This window comes from Molossus molossus, unplaced genomic scaffold, assembly GCF_014108415.1.
Source record: "Molossus molossus isolate mMolMol1 unplaced genomic scaffold, mMolMol1.p scaffold_m16_p_8, whole genome shotgun sequence".
Classification (NCBI taxonomy): Eukaryota; Metazoa; Chordata; class Mammalia; order Chiroptera; family Molossidae; genus Molossus; species Molossus molossus.
This window is the reverse complement of record NW_023425402.1, coordinates 7,915,349-7,935,045: the sequence shown is the minus strand read 5'-3', so window position 1 is coordinate 7,935,045 and position 19,697 is coordinate 7,915,349. Positions and strand designations below refer to the sequence as shown.

Here is a 19,697-nt window from a genome sequence, read left to right as displayed (position 1 = left end):
ATTCAAATTCTGCCTTTTACTTTTGTTGTTTATTACACTTTGTGGCAGGGAGGAAGAGGAAGAAGTTAAAATAAAGGAAGTAGATTATCAGTCAGGGAGAGGGAGAGAAACCTCTGATATAAGAGGTTATCAAAATACCAGCTGTTTTGTGGTTTGTTAAGGAGGAAATATAGTTCTGCCAGGAAAAAAAAAGAGAACTCCTCATTTCGAAATAAGATTCTTTGTTGCATTAACATCTTATACAATCTGTCTCAAAATGTAGAACTAACAAAGAGTGGGAATCTTTTCACTTAGTGACTGCAGTTTGTTGCTTTAAATGAGATCTTTTAAGATTTACCTGGTTTTGTCATGAAAAAAAAGAATTCTTATGTTTGTGTATAGACTATCAAGAATATTATCATTCAGATGTTATTTTATGTCTTTATTTCCAGACAAAAGAAGTTAGAAAAAGTGATGGAGGAAGAAGGCCTAAAGGATGAAGAGGTAATTAAAATCAGAATTTTTTCTCATTGAAACCCAGCATAGTAGGTCATAATCTTGTTCAGCAAGTTGTTAGTCTTAGTGCACAGGGGAAGGGCTTTGGCTTAGTAATAGAAATTTAGGAGGGAGGATGGCTCGTGTGCTTCTGGATTTAGGTGTTCATGCAGAGGGAGGAGTTAATTATTAAGTATCCAGGAGAGGAAGACTTCTCTAGGTACATTGATAACAAATTAATTATAATTAATTTAGAATTCCAAGTAAAGGAAGAGATGAAACCAAATTAAAATGTCAAAAAGCAACTTATAGCATACTTACAGAATTCATTGAAAAGGCTCTGTAGAAGTGGGACAAATTTCTGAAATCATTAACAAGGCAAAAAATCTCTCAAATCAGCCCTTTCCTATAATGCCCACAGATGTGGTGGGAGAAAATGCAGTTAAAATACTGTGCCAGGAACTGAATTGGCAGTGGAAATGCTTTCAAAAATAGGAGTAAATTGCAGAACCCAGGAAAATAGTGAAAAGTACCCCAGATTTGTAGGAATAAAAGAAAACAAAATCATAAAATGAACTGCAATGTGTAAAAAACCCAGAGGAAAATTTAAAAACACACACACTTTTACATAATGAAGGTTAAAGGAAAATGTTGTTGATTATCCCTCCTTTATTAGAAAGGCTAGAATAGTGGATTGCTGAGATAGATTACCGAAGAGCCCTCAGAGAAAGCACTCATCTATCCATTGTGGTTTGATTATTGTATCTGAAGGCTGGGGAAGACAGAAGTGAGCTGTAAGGGTCCTTCCTTCTGTGGTGCTTTTGTGGGTGAAAAGAGTATGCTTAGTCTTGTGTGGCTCTGCTTTCCAGATGGGTCAAATCACAAATGACTTTGTTGCAGAATTTCAACTCCTCTCCCTCCCATCCCTTTCTCCTTTTATTTAAATATTAGAAACGGCTCAGGAGATCAGCTCATGCTCGGAAGGAAACAGAGTTTCTTCGTTTGAAGAGAACAAGACTTGGACTGGAAGATTTTGAGTCCTTAAAAGTAATAGGCAGAGGAGCATTTGGTGAGGTAAAAAAAGAAAACCCCACAGCTACAGCTACTTATCCAGTATAAAAATACCACAGAACTTCAAAGCTTCTAACATACCATGAGCTCATGATTGTTGATACAGTTGAAATATGGGGTAGGCGGGTCAAGCATGCCAGACCCACATCCTAACTGCTCTGTCTGCCCTCCTCCTTTCTTCCTTCCTTTCTCCACTGTCCCAGCTCTCTGATTGTTCTTCTCTGTTTTGCCAGATCATGTTGATGTTTTAAATATTGATCTAGAGGGAGAGTTGAAAGGTAGAAGGAAATCCATACTTATTATTTACTGTGTTTTTCTCCTATAATCATGACAGTAACTCATTATAGATAACTCGAAGGGCAAAGATAATGCTGCAGTATCACAGCCATTGAGCAGTGGTACTAGAAGTCGGCCTCGGTTTCCTGATTTTAAAGCTCTTGTTTTACCCAGTACTGTACCACATTGCCTCTCCAGGAGTGTACTGACAGCATATCTCCACCCTTCCTGCCAGATTGGTACAGTGCTAAAAAGATGGCCCTAGGGGACAGGATTTGTAGAAATGGGTTATATAGGTAGTGGTAGTGAGTTGAAAGAATTTGTAGCTTTGTCCCAGCTAGTCTTGCAAATGCATCCTGCTTGGTAACAAGAGCAGTCTGGTGGGGAGGGTTTGAATGAGCCCATGCAAGGTCATCCCCAGTTTTTTTTATCCTCACCCAAGGACATTTTTTTTTTTTTTTTTTTTTGCATTTATCTTCAGATAGAGCAGGAGGGAGAGAAGGAGGAAGAGAGAGAGAGAAACATTGATGTGAGAGAGGCACATCGACTGGTTGCCACCCACATGACCCCAACTATGGCTGGGGACATACTGCAGCCGAGGTACGTGTCCTTAGCGGGAACTGAACCTGGGACACTCTGGTCCGTGGGCCAACGCTCTAACCGCTGAGCCAAACCAGCCAGTGCAAGGTCGTCCCCCTTAATGGATAACACCCAAAGTGGATGACTGACTGATGCAATGGTTTTATTATCTCTGTGTAAAAGAAGCATCATATTATTGAAAATCCTACCTTAGGGAAAGTAAGTGCATGTTCAAAAGCACACAGGTGGAAGATTAAATTGATCCCTCAGCATTCAGAATCCCTGTTGGCCCCTTAAGAGAGAGAAATGGTAACACCTCTGAATTGCTTTCTATTCCGTGAGGAAGGGACATGGGGCTCAATCAGGAAAACAAAGGTATAGGGAGAAGAAAACATATATATCTTGGGAGAGGAAGGGGAGGATGTGCAAGGAATTGCCAAGAAATTTGGAGGGGGGCCATTTGTAGGCCATTAATTTTTTTTTTCATTTATCTATGTATTCTCTAAAAAACATTGGAAAGTTAAGAAGAGAAAGAAGCCCAGCTGGTGTGGTTCAGTGGTTGAGCGTCGACCCATGTACCAGGAGGTCGCAGGTTCGATTCCCAGTCAGGACACTTGCCCAGATTGTGGGTCTGGTCCCCAGTGGGGGGCATGCAGGAGGCGACCAATTAATGTTCTCCCTCATTGATGTTTCAGTCTCTCTCTCTCCCTAAAAAAAAAGGAAGAGGAAGGAAAACTACATAAAACCCCATTTTTCTAATTATACATTTTAGGGTTTTTTTCCTTCTAGACATTTTTTCCTACTCATGAGCTTTTGCTGTTGTTTTATACATTATTGTAATCATTTACTTAGGTTTCCTGAAGTGACTGTGTGACACGGGTTTAATGAGTCCTTAAGTTCAAAAGTGAGGGTTCTAAGTTTGATTTGTTCAGCTAGGGAGCCAAAGCTATTCACATGTGGAGATATCTGAGGATGTTTCCAGCACTGACTTCACTGGGTGTAATATATCCATTTTGGTACATCAAAAGGAATTTTCTGCTGCTTTGTTATTGCTAGTTGCTTATATTTATATTGTAATCCTTTTTTTTTGTTTAAATATTACTTCTTATCACACATGAAAGCATTAGCTTGGCATTGTGAACTTTTAACTGGGCATTTTTTAAATAACTTTTAGGTGCGGCTTGTTCAGAAGAAAGATACAGGGCATGTGTATGCAATGAAAATACTCCGTAAAGCAGATATGCTTGAAAAAGAGCAGGTAAAGCACAATTGTAATTGGGATTTTAGTTCGCTTATGAAGTTTTTGTCTCCTAAGATTGTTCTTTTTGCTTAATTGAAATGTCTGTTCTTATTACAGTTTTCTTTAGCTCTGTCATGTATGAATATACATATAGTATTACTTTTCTTTATCCAACAAAGACGAAGTAGTTACATATATTTTAAAAGTACAAGTAATATTTGTATGTTATGCGCAATCTTTTTAAAAGTTGAAAACCTACTAGAGACACATCTGCTCTTTGTGAGGGCCAGTTGATCACAAGTTGTCTTTATCGTGAGCCAATTTTGAGGTAACACTTGATGTGGGGGCATGTTCCTTACTGGATGCTGAGAGATGAGAGAAATTGTACTTATATCTTGGAGCTGAGGCTTAGGAACTATAACTTGGAATTTGCAATTTAAAATGTGTCTTAATATATTTTATTCTGTACACAGAAACCAAAGTTGGGTCTTCTGAGTAGCTCATCATTGCCTACAAGAGAAGTCTTTCTGAATGAATTTGAAAAAAATATGTAAACTTCAGAGCAGTGTACATTTTTTTCATTAATGACTAAGAACACTTTCTAAAACCTAAACCTACTTTGCAAATAGATTTATAAGATACATAAGTAGTTTATGCAAAATAAAATTTAAATATTGGACAATATATTAAAAATGAGAATGCAGACATTCTGTAAATCTAGTTTAATTTAGCTGGTTGCTTAAGAACAGAGTATAGTGGATGACACCTGCAGATGTCCTGTACAAGATCTTCGGATGCTACAGGAGGACAAGGGGAGCTCTAGGATGGAGACAGGCCCCACACCTAGCCCTTCTGCCTCTTGCGAGGAGGTATAATTACTGAGGCTTCATTTAAGTCCCAGTTCGACACTTGGAATATATATTTTCTCTTTAATTTTCATGTTACCCAGAAGCTTTACATTCCCAGGAATTTCGATTGAAAGTATCAAAATACCCTGGCAGTAAGTTTTCAGACACTATGGTTTATGCTGACATCAACCTTATTAAAAATGCACACCAGCTCTATTTATGTATTATCTAAAAACTAGTGTGTGGTCTGGGAGTAGGCACTGAAAGAGTTTCAGTTGATCCTGAGAAGGAAACTGTACAGCTGTATTGATTAGTCAGTGTATTTTGTATTTCACAAGTATGTTTTATTTTTACAAGACATATTTCCTATAGGTTTATCCAGAGCTCAAAACCTTTCTTTTTTTTTTTTATCCTCACCCGAGGACATTTTTCCACTTTTTCTTCAGATAGAGTGGGAGGGAGAGAGAGGAAGAGAGAGAGAGAGAGAAACATTGACGTGAAAGGGACACATCGAGTGGCTGCCACCTGCATGACCAGCCAGGGCTGGGGACAAACTGCAACCGAGGTACATGCCCTTAGCGGGAACCGAACCCGGGTCTCTGGACTGCAGGCCGATGCTCTAACCACTGAGCAAAACCGGCCAGGGCTCAAAACCTTTCTTTATCAAATAATAAGCATTCAGAATAAAACTGTAAAGATGCACACATCATAATGTTATTAATCCTTCATAGCATATGCCAGTTCAGCAGCACAGTGACAGAGATGATCCAGACAGTGTGTAAAAACATTTTCTCAATATTGTACCTTCTTTAAAATGAATTTCTAAAACTTGTCTGTACGAAAGTAAAGAAAATGTCTGTTAGAATTAGGATTTGAGTCCGCCTTGCTGTTGGACTCAGCTTCATGGGTTTGATTTCAGTGTAGGCCAGTTCAAGTTTCTGGCCCAGGCTCTTCCTGGGTAGCCGTCTTAAAGAAGCTGGGTCAAAGTGGAAGTAGACCAGTGCAAATCCATCACTTGGGTACAGCTGACAAAGTTTAGGTTCAGAGTCTAACTTTTTGCAGGTATAGGTGCCTTGTTCAAAGGAAAAGTTTTTTGCTTTTACTAAACTGAGCAAGAATGAAAGCTACCCACTGAGAATTTAGGTTGCTATTCTAGCCCACAGAGTGTTTTTTTCTACCTGGAAAATACATTTTAAAGAATAAGAGACCAGCACATAGCTAGTTTCTTCATGTTTTTCTTCTAGTGCAAAAGGAAAATCTCCAATTGTGATACTGGTCTTGTGGTAGGATGGGACAAAAGACTGGCTTATATCTGCTTTCCTACTGCCCAGGATAGTAACTGGCATGTAATTCCCCACCCATTAAATATTTATGGAATAGGGGAAGGGGAACCTCTGGTGTGAATTGTGCCTCTGGCTCTTCTGTCTCTTACCCTATTCACCTGACTCTACTCCTAGATCTTGAGGTTTCTAGCTACTAATTCAGCCCCAGGAGAGAAGGGCAAGGTGAGCTCACAGAGACTATAGCTTTCCCCTTGACAAACAGGGAATGTTGTAGTCACCATTCTGTCTTCCACGGAGAGTGACAAGTGGTAATAGTATAGTGCCTCACCTTTTCTCTGGCTCCCTGCAGTAGGGAGTGTCCTTACCAGGAAGCAGAGCTAGAAGCAGAGACAGGTGAAGACTGCCTTGTACAGACTTTCTGTGCGGTAATAACTGGGTCAGAGCCACAGCTGCAGCTCAGCAAGTGGCATTAGTGTTTCCCAAAAGCTTTGCTCCTGTTTAAAGCTGAGTAAAGGCAGTAGCTTTACTGGGCTTTGTCATGATTCATAGCACGGTTCTTTATCACCCTATGTTCCATTTTTTCCACCCTCATGCTGTAAGCAGAGATGTGAAAATGTGAATTTTCTGCTATTTAAAAATTTCTCAAAGAACAATTTTAGCAGCAACTGAAAACTCAAATAGTAAGTAAACTCAAATGCCATCAGGCCCCTGGGAGTTAGCATGGAAGAATGAAGCAGGTGAGGTGTAAAACAGGAGAGAGGGGTAGGATTTGTGTCCAAAAGGAAGAGTGGCTTTGCTAAAGATATTCCAATAAAACAAACAAGCATATAGAACATTGTAGCAAATAAAACAATACCCATGGTGTGAGTTCACCAACAGAAGTGCAGGTTTGTGAACCTTGGTACATCTTTCCCTCTGACCATAATGTAAACTCAAGTCCTGTGGCATATGTTAAGACCAAAACCTCTCTTCAAGGAATGGACTGGGTTTGATAAATTTAGATCTTATTCAACCCAACTTTGCATCTTGTGACACTTATATAAGAGGAGGGGGTGGGATTTGATAATATGCAGCACTGTTTTGATTACTATTATATATTAGATAAGGTAAATTTCATAATGAAACATTATTTTAATGAATTCTACCAGTTCTCCCAAACCTTTGGCAACTTGGTCTCCTTAGCTAGATATTATAGTAAGAGTAGAAAACTAGAAATGTCTTACATTTGAACCTTAAAGTTTTCTTAGGTGTTCTTATATTTCAATTTAGTAAGAATTGATTGAGCACATACTCTGTACACAGCAGTGACCTAAATACTATTGTATCATACCATTATAGAACTGTCAACCAGGGCACCATCATTGCAGGTACCTTTGCACACCTGAGCCAGGACTTGTCTAGAGAATCTCATCTTGAGACTTACTTTTATCATAGAAGAGTACATTAGTCCCCTGCTTATCTGCAGGTTTGCTTTCCATGTCTTCATTTACCTGTGGCCAATTGTGGTCTGAAAACATTAAATGGAAAATTCCAGAAAACAAACAGTTAATGCATTTTAAATTGAGCATGGTTCTGAATAGTGTGATGAAACCTGGTATCATCCTGCTCCATCTGCCTGGGATATGAATCATCCCTTAGCTCGGTGTATCTATGCTGTGTACACTACCCACCTGTTAGCCACTTAGTAGCCGTCTCGGTTATCAGATTGGCTGACATAGTATCGCAGTGCTTGCGTTAAAGTTACCCTTATTTAACTTCATAATGGCCTGAAAGCGTAAGAGGTAGTGAAGATGGCAATTCGGGTATGCCAAAGAGAAGTTGTAAAGTGCTTCCTTTAAATGAAAAGGTGAGTACAGCACAATAAGATATTTTGTGAGAGAGACCACATTCACATAATATAATATATTGTTATAATTGTTCTATTTTATTATAAGTTATTGTTGATCTCTTATTGTGCCTAATTTATAAAGTATGTTTTATCATAAGTATGTATGTATAGAAGAAAGCATAGAATATATAGGGTTCCATGCTGTCCTTGGTTTCAGACATCTACTGGGGATCTTGGAAAGTATCCCTCTCCAGCAAGGAGGGACTGCTGTATTAGAACAAAAAGATATACAAAATAATGGCAATTTTAATTAATCAGAGGTTCGATTTTTAGCATTGTTAAAATTGCCATTTGCATTATACAGCCATTCATTTTGACATTTTTAAGCCTTTCATCACTTAAGTTTTCATTATCGAATATCTTCAAGTCAAATGTCAATTTTGAGTTAGTAGGTTTGCCTAATCATAAATTAGATCTTTTGCATCATCACAATTTCTAACTCAAAATAGTATTTAAATTGTTTAAACAAATATACAGTCTAATAAAGCAAAGCAAGTCTTGTCATTAATCAAATGCATATACCTCCAGGTTGGCCACATTCGTGCGGAGCGTGACATTCTAGTGGAGGCAGACAGTTTGTGGGTTGTGAAAATGTTCTATAGTTTTCAGGATAAGCTAAACCTCTACCTAATCATGGAGTTCCTGCCTGGAGGTAATTACTTGATGATGAAAGGTCATTTTTCCTTTTTGTTCTGTGGTTTCTTTCTCACCTCAATTAACCCTCCTTTCTAATCCGTGCTCACAAAGTTACTTTCTATATCTTTTTTAGGTCTATAAAGGAAGTCAGTAACCTGTTTTCTGCTGGGTGCCTTTCTACAGTTTTTAGTGCCATAAAAGTAACCTTCTCATTCATTCTCATGATTTCAGATGGACATTTCTTTCTTTTCTTTTTCTTTCTAAATATATAGGAATAAACTAGGGTCTCTGCCTGCTCTCCTGTCAATGGGAATCATGTACAATCAGTTACCCAAGTGACAAAATTGAAACTATAACATTCTTTGCTTCAACTCTTTTGTTTCTTTTTCTAAAACATATTAATGAGTGAGTTTCTCATCACCTATATTAGTAGCCAGAATCAGTTTCTCATTTCTGAGGTTTTAAGTTTTATGTAGCTCAGCATGTGCATTTCCTAAGACAGCTGCAAAACAAACCCAGAACAGGACATACCATCTCTTCTGGGAAACATAGTCTGTTCCCAGAGAGCAGATGAAATGTGAGAAAACTGGTGGGAAAAAAAGAAAAGTTTTTCTTTTTTGGTTCAATAGCAAAGCAAATATAATTGTGGCATAATATTTTGATCTTGTGACACCTTTAGTTTAGATATAGGGTCATCAATAATTTTTTTATTAATAATTGATGAAGGTTAGAAAATAGACTGATAGGATGAAGAGAAACTTTTTATTATTTAGATGCCAATTCTTAAATAGTCACCAGCCCCTTGACATGTGTCTCCTCAAGACTTACCTGGACTATCTTCATAGCTTCTCATATCTCTCGAACCCTGCCCTTTGCACTTGGTAGAGTTGGCCTGTAGAGCCATAGACCATCTGGTCTGAGCTCTCTGATCATCTGGGCAGGCTTGCACAGGTGGAGCCATTGGCTAGGCTACACGGCTACCTTAGAACTGGCCTGAGTGCGCTGTCCCTGTGTCACTAGTGTGTCTCCAGATTGAATGTGTGGTTGCCAGGAGTGAGCAGGGATTCATATTTTTCAAGTCTTGGGTCAAAAAAGAAAGCATTTTTTTTTTTTTTGGTACGTGCCCCTAGCGGGAACTGAACCCGGGACTCTGGTCCACAGTCTGACACTCCAACCACTGAGCCAAACTGGCCAGGGCAAGAGAGCATTTTAATAAAAGATTTGATGTGAGGTTTTTTTGGCCTGGGAGTAAAATATCCACTTTTCTCTAAGAATATGAAAATTCCCCAAAAGTTGTAAATGAAACAAAATTTAAAAAGCAGCATGATGCTCTGTTAAAATCAGAGGTTTCTTTCTTTTTTCCCTATTTCTAACTTACCCGGCTTTATATGATATCTAAACTGAACCTTTTCTGTTTCTCTTAGCTTTGAACTACTTAGACATATTTTCTTTGCTTTTGTCTGTCTAACCGTTGAGTTAGGATCAGAATCTTTGTTTTGGCATTTTATGTTGTTGGTATTAAGCAAAATTAATTAAATTTTGACTTTGCAGAAAACAAGGAGGTTACCTTTAATTGCTAAACTATTGATATTGTGTTGTAAAAATTGCATAAAGCATATTAGTGTATATTTAAATACCTGTAATAAAACACCAGAAGAAAAACCCCACTGATCTTGGGAGGTGTTCAGTGTGCACTTTGGGGAGGCAACTATCATACAGTCTCTGTGGAGCATTTTTAGTATATTTTTAGTTTTTGCTGACTAGCACTTTGCTTTCTTTTCAAACAGAAATTGGAGAGCTTGTTTTCAGCCTCCCCAAGTGTTTATATTGTTGCTTGGCATTTCAGTCTCTCTCTGTAACAATGGCAATACAACCTATGTGGAAATATCATTTTGTTCTAGGTACAGAGAATTTTGCAGATATTTGTGCAGAACAAGTTAAAAGTAAAATAGCTTTTATTTGTAGTTCAAAATTTTATCATAAACAAATTTACTTTTTTTTTTTTTTAGCATGAGAGAAATTTTCTTTTTCTCTCAAAGTAAAGTGTGGAAATCATAGCTCATTGGTAAGCATCAGTTAGCTTAGGTGAAAGTGCTCTATTCTCTGTAGAGTGAATTTTACCTTTTAAGTGTTAAAAACCACTTACTATTTCTGCCTGTAGTGGTAGTGTGTGTGGCTCAGTCTCTGGAACACAGCAGAGGCTTTATATTGGCAGATAGGGAAGACATACCTGAAAACTGACTTACTCATGTGTTGTGCGTGTGTGTGTGTGTGTGTGTGTGTGTGTGTGTGTGTGGTGGTTTTGTATCTTCTTGTTTACAGGAGACATGATGACCCTACTGATGAAAAAAGACACCTTAACAGAGGAGGAGACTCAGTTTTATATAGCAGAGACAGTATTAGCCATAGACTCCATTCACCAGCTTGGATTCATTCATAGAGACATCAAACCAGACAACCTTCTCCTGGACAGCAAGGTACCATTGGGGGGCGGGGAGGGAGATGGGAAGCAGGTTAGGTAACAGCATGACCCATCTTTATTTACCAATCTGAACAACCGCTGCTTTTAACACCTATACTGCCTGTGATAATCACAGTAGGAAAACTGTGCAGCTGTGAACTAGTGCATTTTTCTCTCTTTTTTTTTTTACAGGTAAGTTTGCTGTTACCTCTTTTCTCTGAAAGGCTTATGATTCTATAATTTTTTTTTTTAATCCTCACCTGAGGATACTTTTCCATTTATCTTCAGATACAGTGGGAGGGAGGGAGAGAGAGAGAAATATCGATGTGAGAGGTTGCCTTCCACACAACCCTTACCAGGGCCAGGGACCAAACTGCAACCGAGGTATATGCCCTTGACTGGAATCAAACCTGTGACTCTGGTCTGCAGGCTGATGCTCTAACCTCTGATCCAAACTGGCCAGGGCCGATTCTATAATTTAAAAATATATATATATATTGATTGATCTGAGAGAGAAAGAGAAACATCAATTTGTTGTCCCACTTATTTATATATTCAGTGGTTGATTCTTATATGTGCCCTGACTAGGGATCAAACCCTCAATTTGACATATCTGGACGATACTCTAACCAATTGAGCTACTTGGCCAGGCCGTGATTCTATAATTTGATTGAATGTTTGTCTTAAAAATAAAGGACTTTTGAAAATGATTAGGAATAAAATTGATTTAGAAGGTTATTTTGTAATAAAGCCAGAAATAGTCATCTTCTATCAGCATATAATTATACTGATGCATCACTTATTGGGAACCCCTCTGTTGGGCAGCCTCATTAGACGGAACCCAGCCAAGAACCAGGAAGTAAGGCACAAGAGCAACAACCACAATACTCTGTCACAAAGTTTAGGTTCCAAATCTTATGCCCTCTGCTTAAAGAAGTCCTGCTCAACCTCTGTAATGGCCTTTTTATATTTATCATTAGACATGCAAATAAGCTTTAGTTGCTTGGTTTTTAAGTACAGAGCAAATCTAGGAGAATTCCCTGTGCTGCTAGGTTGCTGGATACTTCTTGGAAGTCTCTCTACCTTCTGGACCTCACTTACCTAAAAAGTGAATATATTGATTCAGAGAAGCTCCAAAGTTCCTTCCAGCTCTAAAATTGTAGAATGTTATGTTCTGTTACACAAAATTGTTGTCTAGACTTAATTTTTCTTTTAAGTAGAAAGTAAATTTAATTCCTAGAGTATTTTTCTTTCTTGCTGTCTTTTGGTAACTTTCTTGTTATCACTGAAAAACCTGACTTCAGATATTTTTTTAATTCTTTTTTTTTTTTATTATCCTCACCCGAGGAAATTTTTCCACTTTTTGTTCAGATAGATTGGGAGAGGGAGAGAGAGAGAGAGAGAGAAACATCGACGTGAAAGGGACCATCGAGTGGCTGCCTCCCGCATGACCCGACCAGGGCTGGGGACAAACTGCAACCGAGGTACGTGCCCACAATGGGAACCGAACCCGGGTCTCTCTGGACCACAGGCCAACGATCTAACTGCTGAGTTTTTAAATTCTTTTAGAGAGAGGAAAGGAAAGAGAGAGAGAAACATTAATGTAAGAGAGAAACATTGATCGGCTGCCTCCTGCACGCCCCACACTGGGGATCGAGCCCACAACCTGGGCATGTGCCCTGACTAGGAATGGAACTGGGACCTCTCAGTCTGTGGGAGGATGCTCAATCCAATGATCTATACCGGCCAGATGAAAAGCTGACCTTTTATTTTATTTATTTATTTATTTATTTATTTATTTATTTATTTATTTATTTATTTATATTTATTTATTTATTCTTTTATCTCCTCATCTGAGGACATTTTTTTGTATTTATCTTCAGATAGAGCAGGAAGGAGAGAGAGAAACATCGATGTGAGAGAGACACATCGAGTGGTTGCCACCCACATGACCCCAACCGGAGTGGGGACAAACTGCAACTGAGGTACGTGCCCTTAGTGGGAACCAAACCTGGATCTCTCTGGTCCATGGACTGACGCTCTAACACCGAGCCAAACTGGCCAGGGCCATATTTTTCTGTTTCAAGAAGGCAGAAGATTGTCAGATAATTTCTTCTGGTTAATATTTGTTCTTCATTATAAGAATAGTACATGTACATAAGTAGAAAATTTGAACAATACAGAAACCACAAAGAAGAAAAATACCAATAATCTCATCATTCAAAGATAAACACTATTTTGGTATAATAGCTTCAGTACCTTTTCTGTTTGTGTCAATAATTCACATACAGTTAGCATCCTCAAAGTAAATAGCTTGGTATTCTTGGTATTTCAAATGTTAATGTTGCCCTGGCTGGTTTGGCTCAGCGGTTAGCATGTTGGCCTGCGGTTCGGAGAGACCTCGGTTGCGGTTTGTCCCCGGCCCTGGTTGGGTCGTGCAAGTGGCGGCCACTCGATGTGTCCCTTTCACGTTGATGTTTCTCTCTCTCTCTCTCTTTTTCTCTCCCTCCTACTCTATCTGAACAAAAAATGGAAAAATTGTCCTCGGGTGAGGACAAAAAAAATAAAATGTTAATGTATATGAGAGTATTTTTCTGTCATTAAGTTCAGATATATGTGTGGTTTTTGTTAATCCTCACCTGAGGGCCTTTTTTCCATTGAGTTTTTTTTTAGCGAGAGTAGAAAGGAAGGAGAGGGGGAGAAAGAGAAAGAGAGAATCGTTGATGTGAGAGAGAGACATCAGTGGGTTGCATCCCACACACCCCCCTAAGGAGTTTCTTTATTTTTTTTTTTTCATCCTCACCCGAGGACAATCTTCCATTTTTTGTACAGATAGAGTGGGAGGGTGAGAGAGGGAAACATCGACGAGAAAAGGACACATCGAGTGGTTGCCACCCGCATGACCAACCAGGGCCGGGGACAAACTGCAACCGAGGTACATGCCCTTAGCGGGAACCGAACCCGGGTCTCTCCGGACCGCAGGCGGACACTCCAACCGCTGAGCCAAACTGGCCAGGGCAGGAGTTTCTTTAAAAACAAATCAATGGGTGCTCACATGCATGCACATACACACACACACACACACACACACACACACCCCAGCCAGGGCTGAGGATTTTAATCTGCAACCCAGATACATGCGGAATCAGACCTGTGACCCTTCAGTTCGAGGGCTGACCCTCTGACCACTAATGCCAGCCAGGGCTCAGATATGTTTTTAGTAAGGCATTGGCCCAACTTTGTTGGTCTTGGGTTCACGTGTCCTGGTCCTGTACCCCAGGTGCCTTAGTGCTGGCTTAGTTGTACCCCCGTAGTCTATGTTCAGGTTCAGCAAACACTGAAGGATAATATCTTGGGGATTCAATCTAGTTGAGGAGGAATGAGGGATCCTGCTAGGTACAGATTTTCTCTGTATAATATCGTAGCCCAGACTTGTAGAATAAATGTTTTCACAAGCAAGCTCATTTGTGTGTTCAGCCATATAGTTCTTTGAAGTGAAAATGTAGAAGTATTGATTTTCTGCTATATACTTAGAATTGCTGTAGAGTTCCCTGAAAATTAAGGTTTGAAAAGCATTTGCTCCAGGCACTGTTCTATAAGACACACTCCTTTCTTGGAGGTGTCCAGGTAAAACATGTAATTATGAGAACTACAAATTAAACCCTGTTCCTTGACTTGTAGAACAAGTTATTTGCAAATCTGAAAAATAAGATATCAGGTTAATAGGCTCAAAGCTGTCTTTGTTTGACAGTTCACCTTGTGTGCTCACATGCATGCACACCCCCCCCCCCCCCCCCTAAGGAGTTTCTTTAAAAACAAAACAAAGTAAAACCTGACCCATCTGAGCAGGGCTTCTGTAACATTGTACCCTGGGAATTTGTGTGTTAGGGCCTGAAGGAAGGTGGTATTGTGGAATGACCACATGTTGCAGTTGTTGGTGCTCAAACATTGGTGGCACCACTTTTAGTGTAGATCCCTGAGTATCAGGATCACCTTCCCTATTTTTGGTTTTACCTCCTCTACTTAAAATTTAACCACCCTGCGCTGGCCAGTTTTGCTCAGTGGTTAGAGCATCAGCCTATGGTTCGGAGAGACCTGGGTTCGGTTTGTGCTGAGGGCGCGTGCCTCGGTTGCAGTTTATCCCCGGCCCTGGTTGGTCTTGCGGGTGGTGGCCACTTGATGTGTCCCTTTCACGTTGATGTTTCTCTCTCTTTTTCTCTTCCTCTCTCTCCCTCCCACTTTATCTGAACAAACAATGGAAAAATGTCCTCAGGTGAGGATTTAAAAAAAAAAAAATTTAACCACCCTAAGAACATCTTCCTCTTCCTTAGGGCTAGTTCTGTGCCAGGAACCAAGTTAGGAACCTTGTATGCCTTAATTTTCATCATTCCTGCCAGGCAGATGTCATTTCACCAGCAAGCCATTTAATGACTCTGAGTCTGTGAAGTGTGGCTTCAGAGTTATAAACAAGACAGCACTTTTTTTTTTTTAAAGAATAGTTTAGCCCTACCCCTTTTGGCTCAGCAGTTAGAGCGTCAGCCCGCAGACCAGAGTCCCGGGTTTGGTTCCCGCTAAGGACATGTACCTCAGTTGCAGTTTGTCCCTGGCCTCGGTTAGGGTCGTGTGAGTGGCAGCCACTCGATGTGTCTCTCTCACGTCGATGTTTTTCTCTCTCTCTCTTACTCCTTCTCTCCCTCCCACTCTATCTGAAGATACATGCAAAAATGTTCTCAGGTGAGGATAAAAAAAAAAAAAAGAATAGTTTATCTCTAAAGAGAGAGAGAAACATCAGTGGGAGATTGACACATTGATCAGCTGCCTCCTACACCCCCCCCCCCCACCGGGGTTACATCCCAAAACCTGGGCATGTGCCCTAGACTAGGAATCGAACTGGCAGCCCCTTGGGACACTGGGTGATGCCCAACCCACTGAGCCATACCGGTCAGGGCAAGACAACACGTTTAAAGCCTGGTGTCTGGCTCACAGGAGGTGTGAGTTTTCCTTGAAGGGACTTATGATTGGAAAGCAGTCTGGCAACATTTATCAAGAACTATGTAGTAAAGCTTATTCCCTTTGTCTGTGGAGTAGTTTATTCCTTGGAATTTATCGTAATGAAATAATTCAAAAGAAGAAGCTACATGAACAAAGATATTTGTTCATTATTTAATAACCATTTATTAAGACCATCCTCTGTACCAGGCATGGTTAGGGTTGGGAATACAGGCTCTCTGTGTCACAAGGTGCTTGTAAGCCACATTAAAATGAGAGTGAAGAACTGGGGATGAAGTGAGGACCCAGAATGAGGGGGATGTTAGGTAAGCAGTGGTGTACTAAATCATTTGAATATTATCTGTAAATATTAAAACTGATAATTTCCAAGACTGTGTATATACAAACGATATATGTAGAAGAATATTTGAGTTAGTTTAAGAAATGAAATTATCTGTAGATGCTATGGATGATTCAACTATGTTTAAAAGTTCATATTTAGACAAAAACAAAGATAATATGCAAAAATGAAAATACTTTTATTAGTATAATAGAATTTGGGGTGATTTTTTAAAAATGTATTTGCTACCATATATATTTTCTCTGTAATAAAAGACAAAAAAGGCAGCATACTTTTGCTGTGGTGCTGTAATGGACACTGCAAGGAGCTGGAGAAGATGCTGTTGTGTTCCACACACACGAACGTTCATCCATTACCTTGTTTCTTCTTCCCCACAGGGCCATGTGAAACTTTCTGACTTTGGCCTTTGCACGGGCCTGAAAAAAGCACATAGGACAGAATTTTATAGGAATTTGAACCATAGTCTTCCCAGTGATTTCAGTAAGTGTTAATAGTGATGTTAGCCTTTTTATTCCTTAAATGGGCCTAGTAGAACTGTTCCCCTGATAACCAGAATATGTAGGACAGATTAGGAGAGTCTTCCTTTGAGTCTTTTAGAGAATTAAATGATTAGTACTTGTATAGTGAGGCAAGATAAGTGCCGCCAAATGTGTGAAGACAGAAGAGCTTGCTTTGGAGCTTTACAGAGAAGGTTTCTGCGGAGGAATTTGGGCAGTAGAGGAAGAAGTCCTGCAAACAATTTCAGATTAGATTTACCCCTGGTGCTTCTTTCTGGCAGGAAGAAATTTATCTTTATGAGTGTTACTTTCACTCAAGTACTATCATTATGTAGTAAAATTCCAGTTCATTGTAGAGAAGCTTATATCAAATAAAGTATTATAAATTCAGGAGTCTCTGATTAACAGTTACTACTCTTGGAAATTCGATGGTAATTTTGAGAAATTGTAAATGTTTTGGGTCTACTTTGGGACCTTTGCTTCTGATGAGACTGAATTTCTAGTAATTCTGATTAGATTTCCTGTAATTCTGATTAAGCCTTGCCTGTGTTCTCCGGAGCCACACGATCCACATGGAAGTGCTGCTTGATCTCATTGTGTGATTCTTTGAACAAGTGCTTGCTGAGAAATGTGTCATACAGAGCTACTGATGTGTTGGCAGACTTTAGGGTCTCATGTGGTTTGAACCATAGGCTAGAAAAAGGAGTAAACATTCCTGTCTGAACTTTGATTAGAAATTGTCTTCTCTACTTTTAGCTTTCCAGAACATGAATTCCAAAAGGAAAGCAGAAACCTGGAAAAGAAATAGACGTCAGCTAGTAAGTAATATCTATAGCTTCTTAAATGCTACAAGCCAAGTATGAATATGTTAAAAATAGGCACAGAAATTTGCATTTGATAAATGTTTACAGCATATCATATCCCTTGCTTTTAAGATTACCTTAATAGAACACTGTTACTATGTCGGTAACACCAAAGTCATCATTTGGAGGCAGATAATATTAGGTTGTTTTAGTTGTGACATTTTTGGTAGAGGACCTCATTCTGACCGTTTACATTGGTGACGACCCCTGTCCTTCCTGTTCTACCTTTTTCCTATTTGTATGGTGATAAAGGGTTATATTTAAGCTGCAGGTCTCTCAAAATAGTCTAAGTACAGATACCTACCCAGAGCTTTAAGGTTCTGGTTAACAAACTTTTAAAATTTTGATTCACTTCAGCAAGTCAATACTCCTCTATTTACCTGCCCTACCCTTTTCTACTTTGTGGTGGAAAAAAGAACCAGGTGTTGAAAATTGGAGAGAAATTTAAGGGAACTGCTTATTACTTACTTTATAAATACTTGAGTGAATACACATAAGATTATGCCCTACAAGCTTAAAAAATAACACTATTGGATTTACTTTGATAGTATGTTGAAAATTATTTAAATAATACAAATTCACCAGTGAAAAGTTGCTCTCTAGCAAACTTTTATTTTGATTCATTGGTTTATATTTGAAGTGCAGTGTACAGGCCCTGCTGTCTAGTTATTAGACAATTAATAGAAATGTGTTTTATTGCATACTTAGGCTTTGCTAGAAAGCAGTAGTAAATGAAATCAATAGGGTAAAGCTAAACTAGACATTGGTCATTAGAAAGCAAGAGTAGCAACAATGGAAAACTAGGACAAACTCCGAGTGCTGACCATGCCACGTATATTATCTGGACACGGGGGCACTTTTGCTTGTCAGTGTGTATAATACAATAGTAACTTAGCAGGTTCGCCAAATGCTGATTTTCAGCCAGACTCCTTAGTGTAATACTGAATTAGAGTTCTCCGTAGGTTTAATAACTAACTTAGTAGGTCACTAGTAAGTGACTGTCAGTCATGTGAAAATGGAAGCCTGTAGAATTGTTTAAGAAAGAATCAAAGGAGGGCTTGGTTTTTTTGTTTGTTTGGTTTTTAAAATTTATTTGAGGCACATATATGAGCCAAGACTATGCTTTGAGTATTATAATTTTTATGTTAAACATGGGCCCAGGGAGAGGCATTAACTTACACACTTTTGGAGATGCAGTAACTGAAATTAATCTTTGATAATCTTTCTCTAATATTAACTTGGGGATACTTAAGTTTGGTATAGGATCCACCTGGGAACTTAAGAACATACTGATATCTGGGTCTCACCCCCAGGGGTACTGATTCACTTGGTTTGGGGTGTATAGTCTGGGTATCTAATTTTTAAAAGGTTGAAACCCTGTAAGGAAGAGACTATTTCTTAACAATAGCTTCTGCATTTTTGGGACATTGACATTTACCTGTGTTTTGGAAGCTAACAGAAAGGAAGGAATCTTCTTTGATTTTTTTAAGAAAACAAGCCAAGATTTAACCTTTGGCCACTGTACTGATATTTATGTTGGGGGTAATTAAGTTTAAATTATTCATGTACTTTGAGACAGGCTTTATGTTTTTTGACATACACCAAAGGGTTATGTCAGACTTACTAGGAACCATGTAAAGGTCTATAAGGAAGGAGATTTCACAATTTCCATATTTGGAGTTCAGTGTCCTTTAATAATTTAAAATGTTTTTTTGTTTTGCTTTGTTTTTTAATCTGAGTAAACTAAGGTTCTTATGCTGTGATTAATGTCCTTGCCTTTTTATTTTATCTATGATTGAAATGGAAATATATTACAGTCATCCTCATAATTATCAGTTTTGATAACTTGAAAAAAATAAAATGATCTCCCAGTCTTCAAAAGGTTGATTAATCTTGTGCTTTTGACCTTTTCATAGGTGATTCCAAGTGGAAGGTTAATATTTAGTTAATGCTTAATGTAAATTTACTGCTCTGGGTTAAGCCTGTTATATTGCTCACCTACACTATTATTTTTCGGTTCATTGAGAATCACTGAATAAAGTAGAAGCTTAAGGTTCACTTCTTGGCTGCTTAAATCATACTATCATATTTTAAATTGCTATGTCGTCTTGGGTAAGCTTAGACCTCAATAACTGATTAGGAAATAGGTATGTGTCTACTTTAAGTTATTAAACCACAGAGGTAAGAGTTGAAGTACATCTAGGCATTCCATCTTTGTCAGTTTATTTATT

General features: G+C 38.8%; 1 protein-coding gene across 4 annotated transcripts in view; it reads left to right on the top strand.

The window, feature by feature from the left end:
* The window catches only part of STK38 (serine/threonine kinase 38), a 49,362-nt gene that overhangs the window by 18,780 nt on the left and 10,885 nt on the right, over nucleotides 1-19,697 (top strand). For all 4 annotated transcript variants that reach the window (XM_036248440.1, XM_036248441.1, XM_036248439.1 and 1 more), the window contains exons 3-9: nucleotides 432-483; nucleotides 1,426-1,548; nucleotides 3,575-3,658; nucleotides 8,188-8,311; nucleotides 10,618-10,772; nucleotides 16,484-16,586; nucleotides 17,360-17,421. In XM_036248440.1, coding sequence (XP_036104333.1) covers nucleotides 432-483; nucleotides 1,426-1,548; nucleotides 3,575-3,658; nucleotides 8,188-8,311; nucleotides 10,618-10,772; nucleotides 16,484-16,586; nucleotides 17,360-17,421 — 703 coding nt within the window. The remainder of the gene's footprint in view (nucleotides 1-431; nucleotides 484-1,425; nucleotides 1,549-3,574; nucleotides 3,659-8,187; nucleotides 8,312-10,617; nucleotides 10,773-16,483; nucleotides 16,587-17,359; nucleotides 17,422-19,697) is intronic.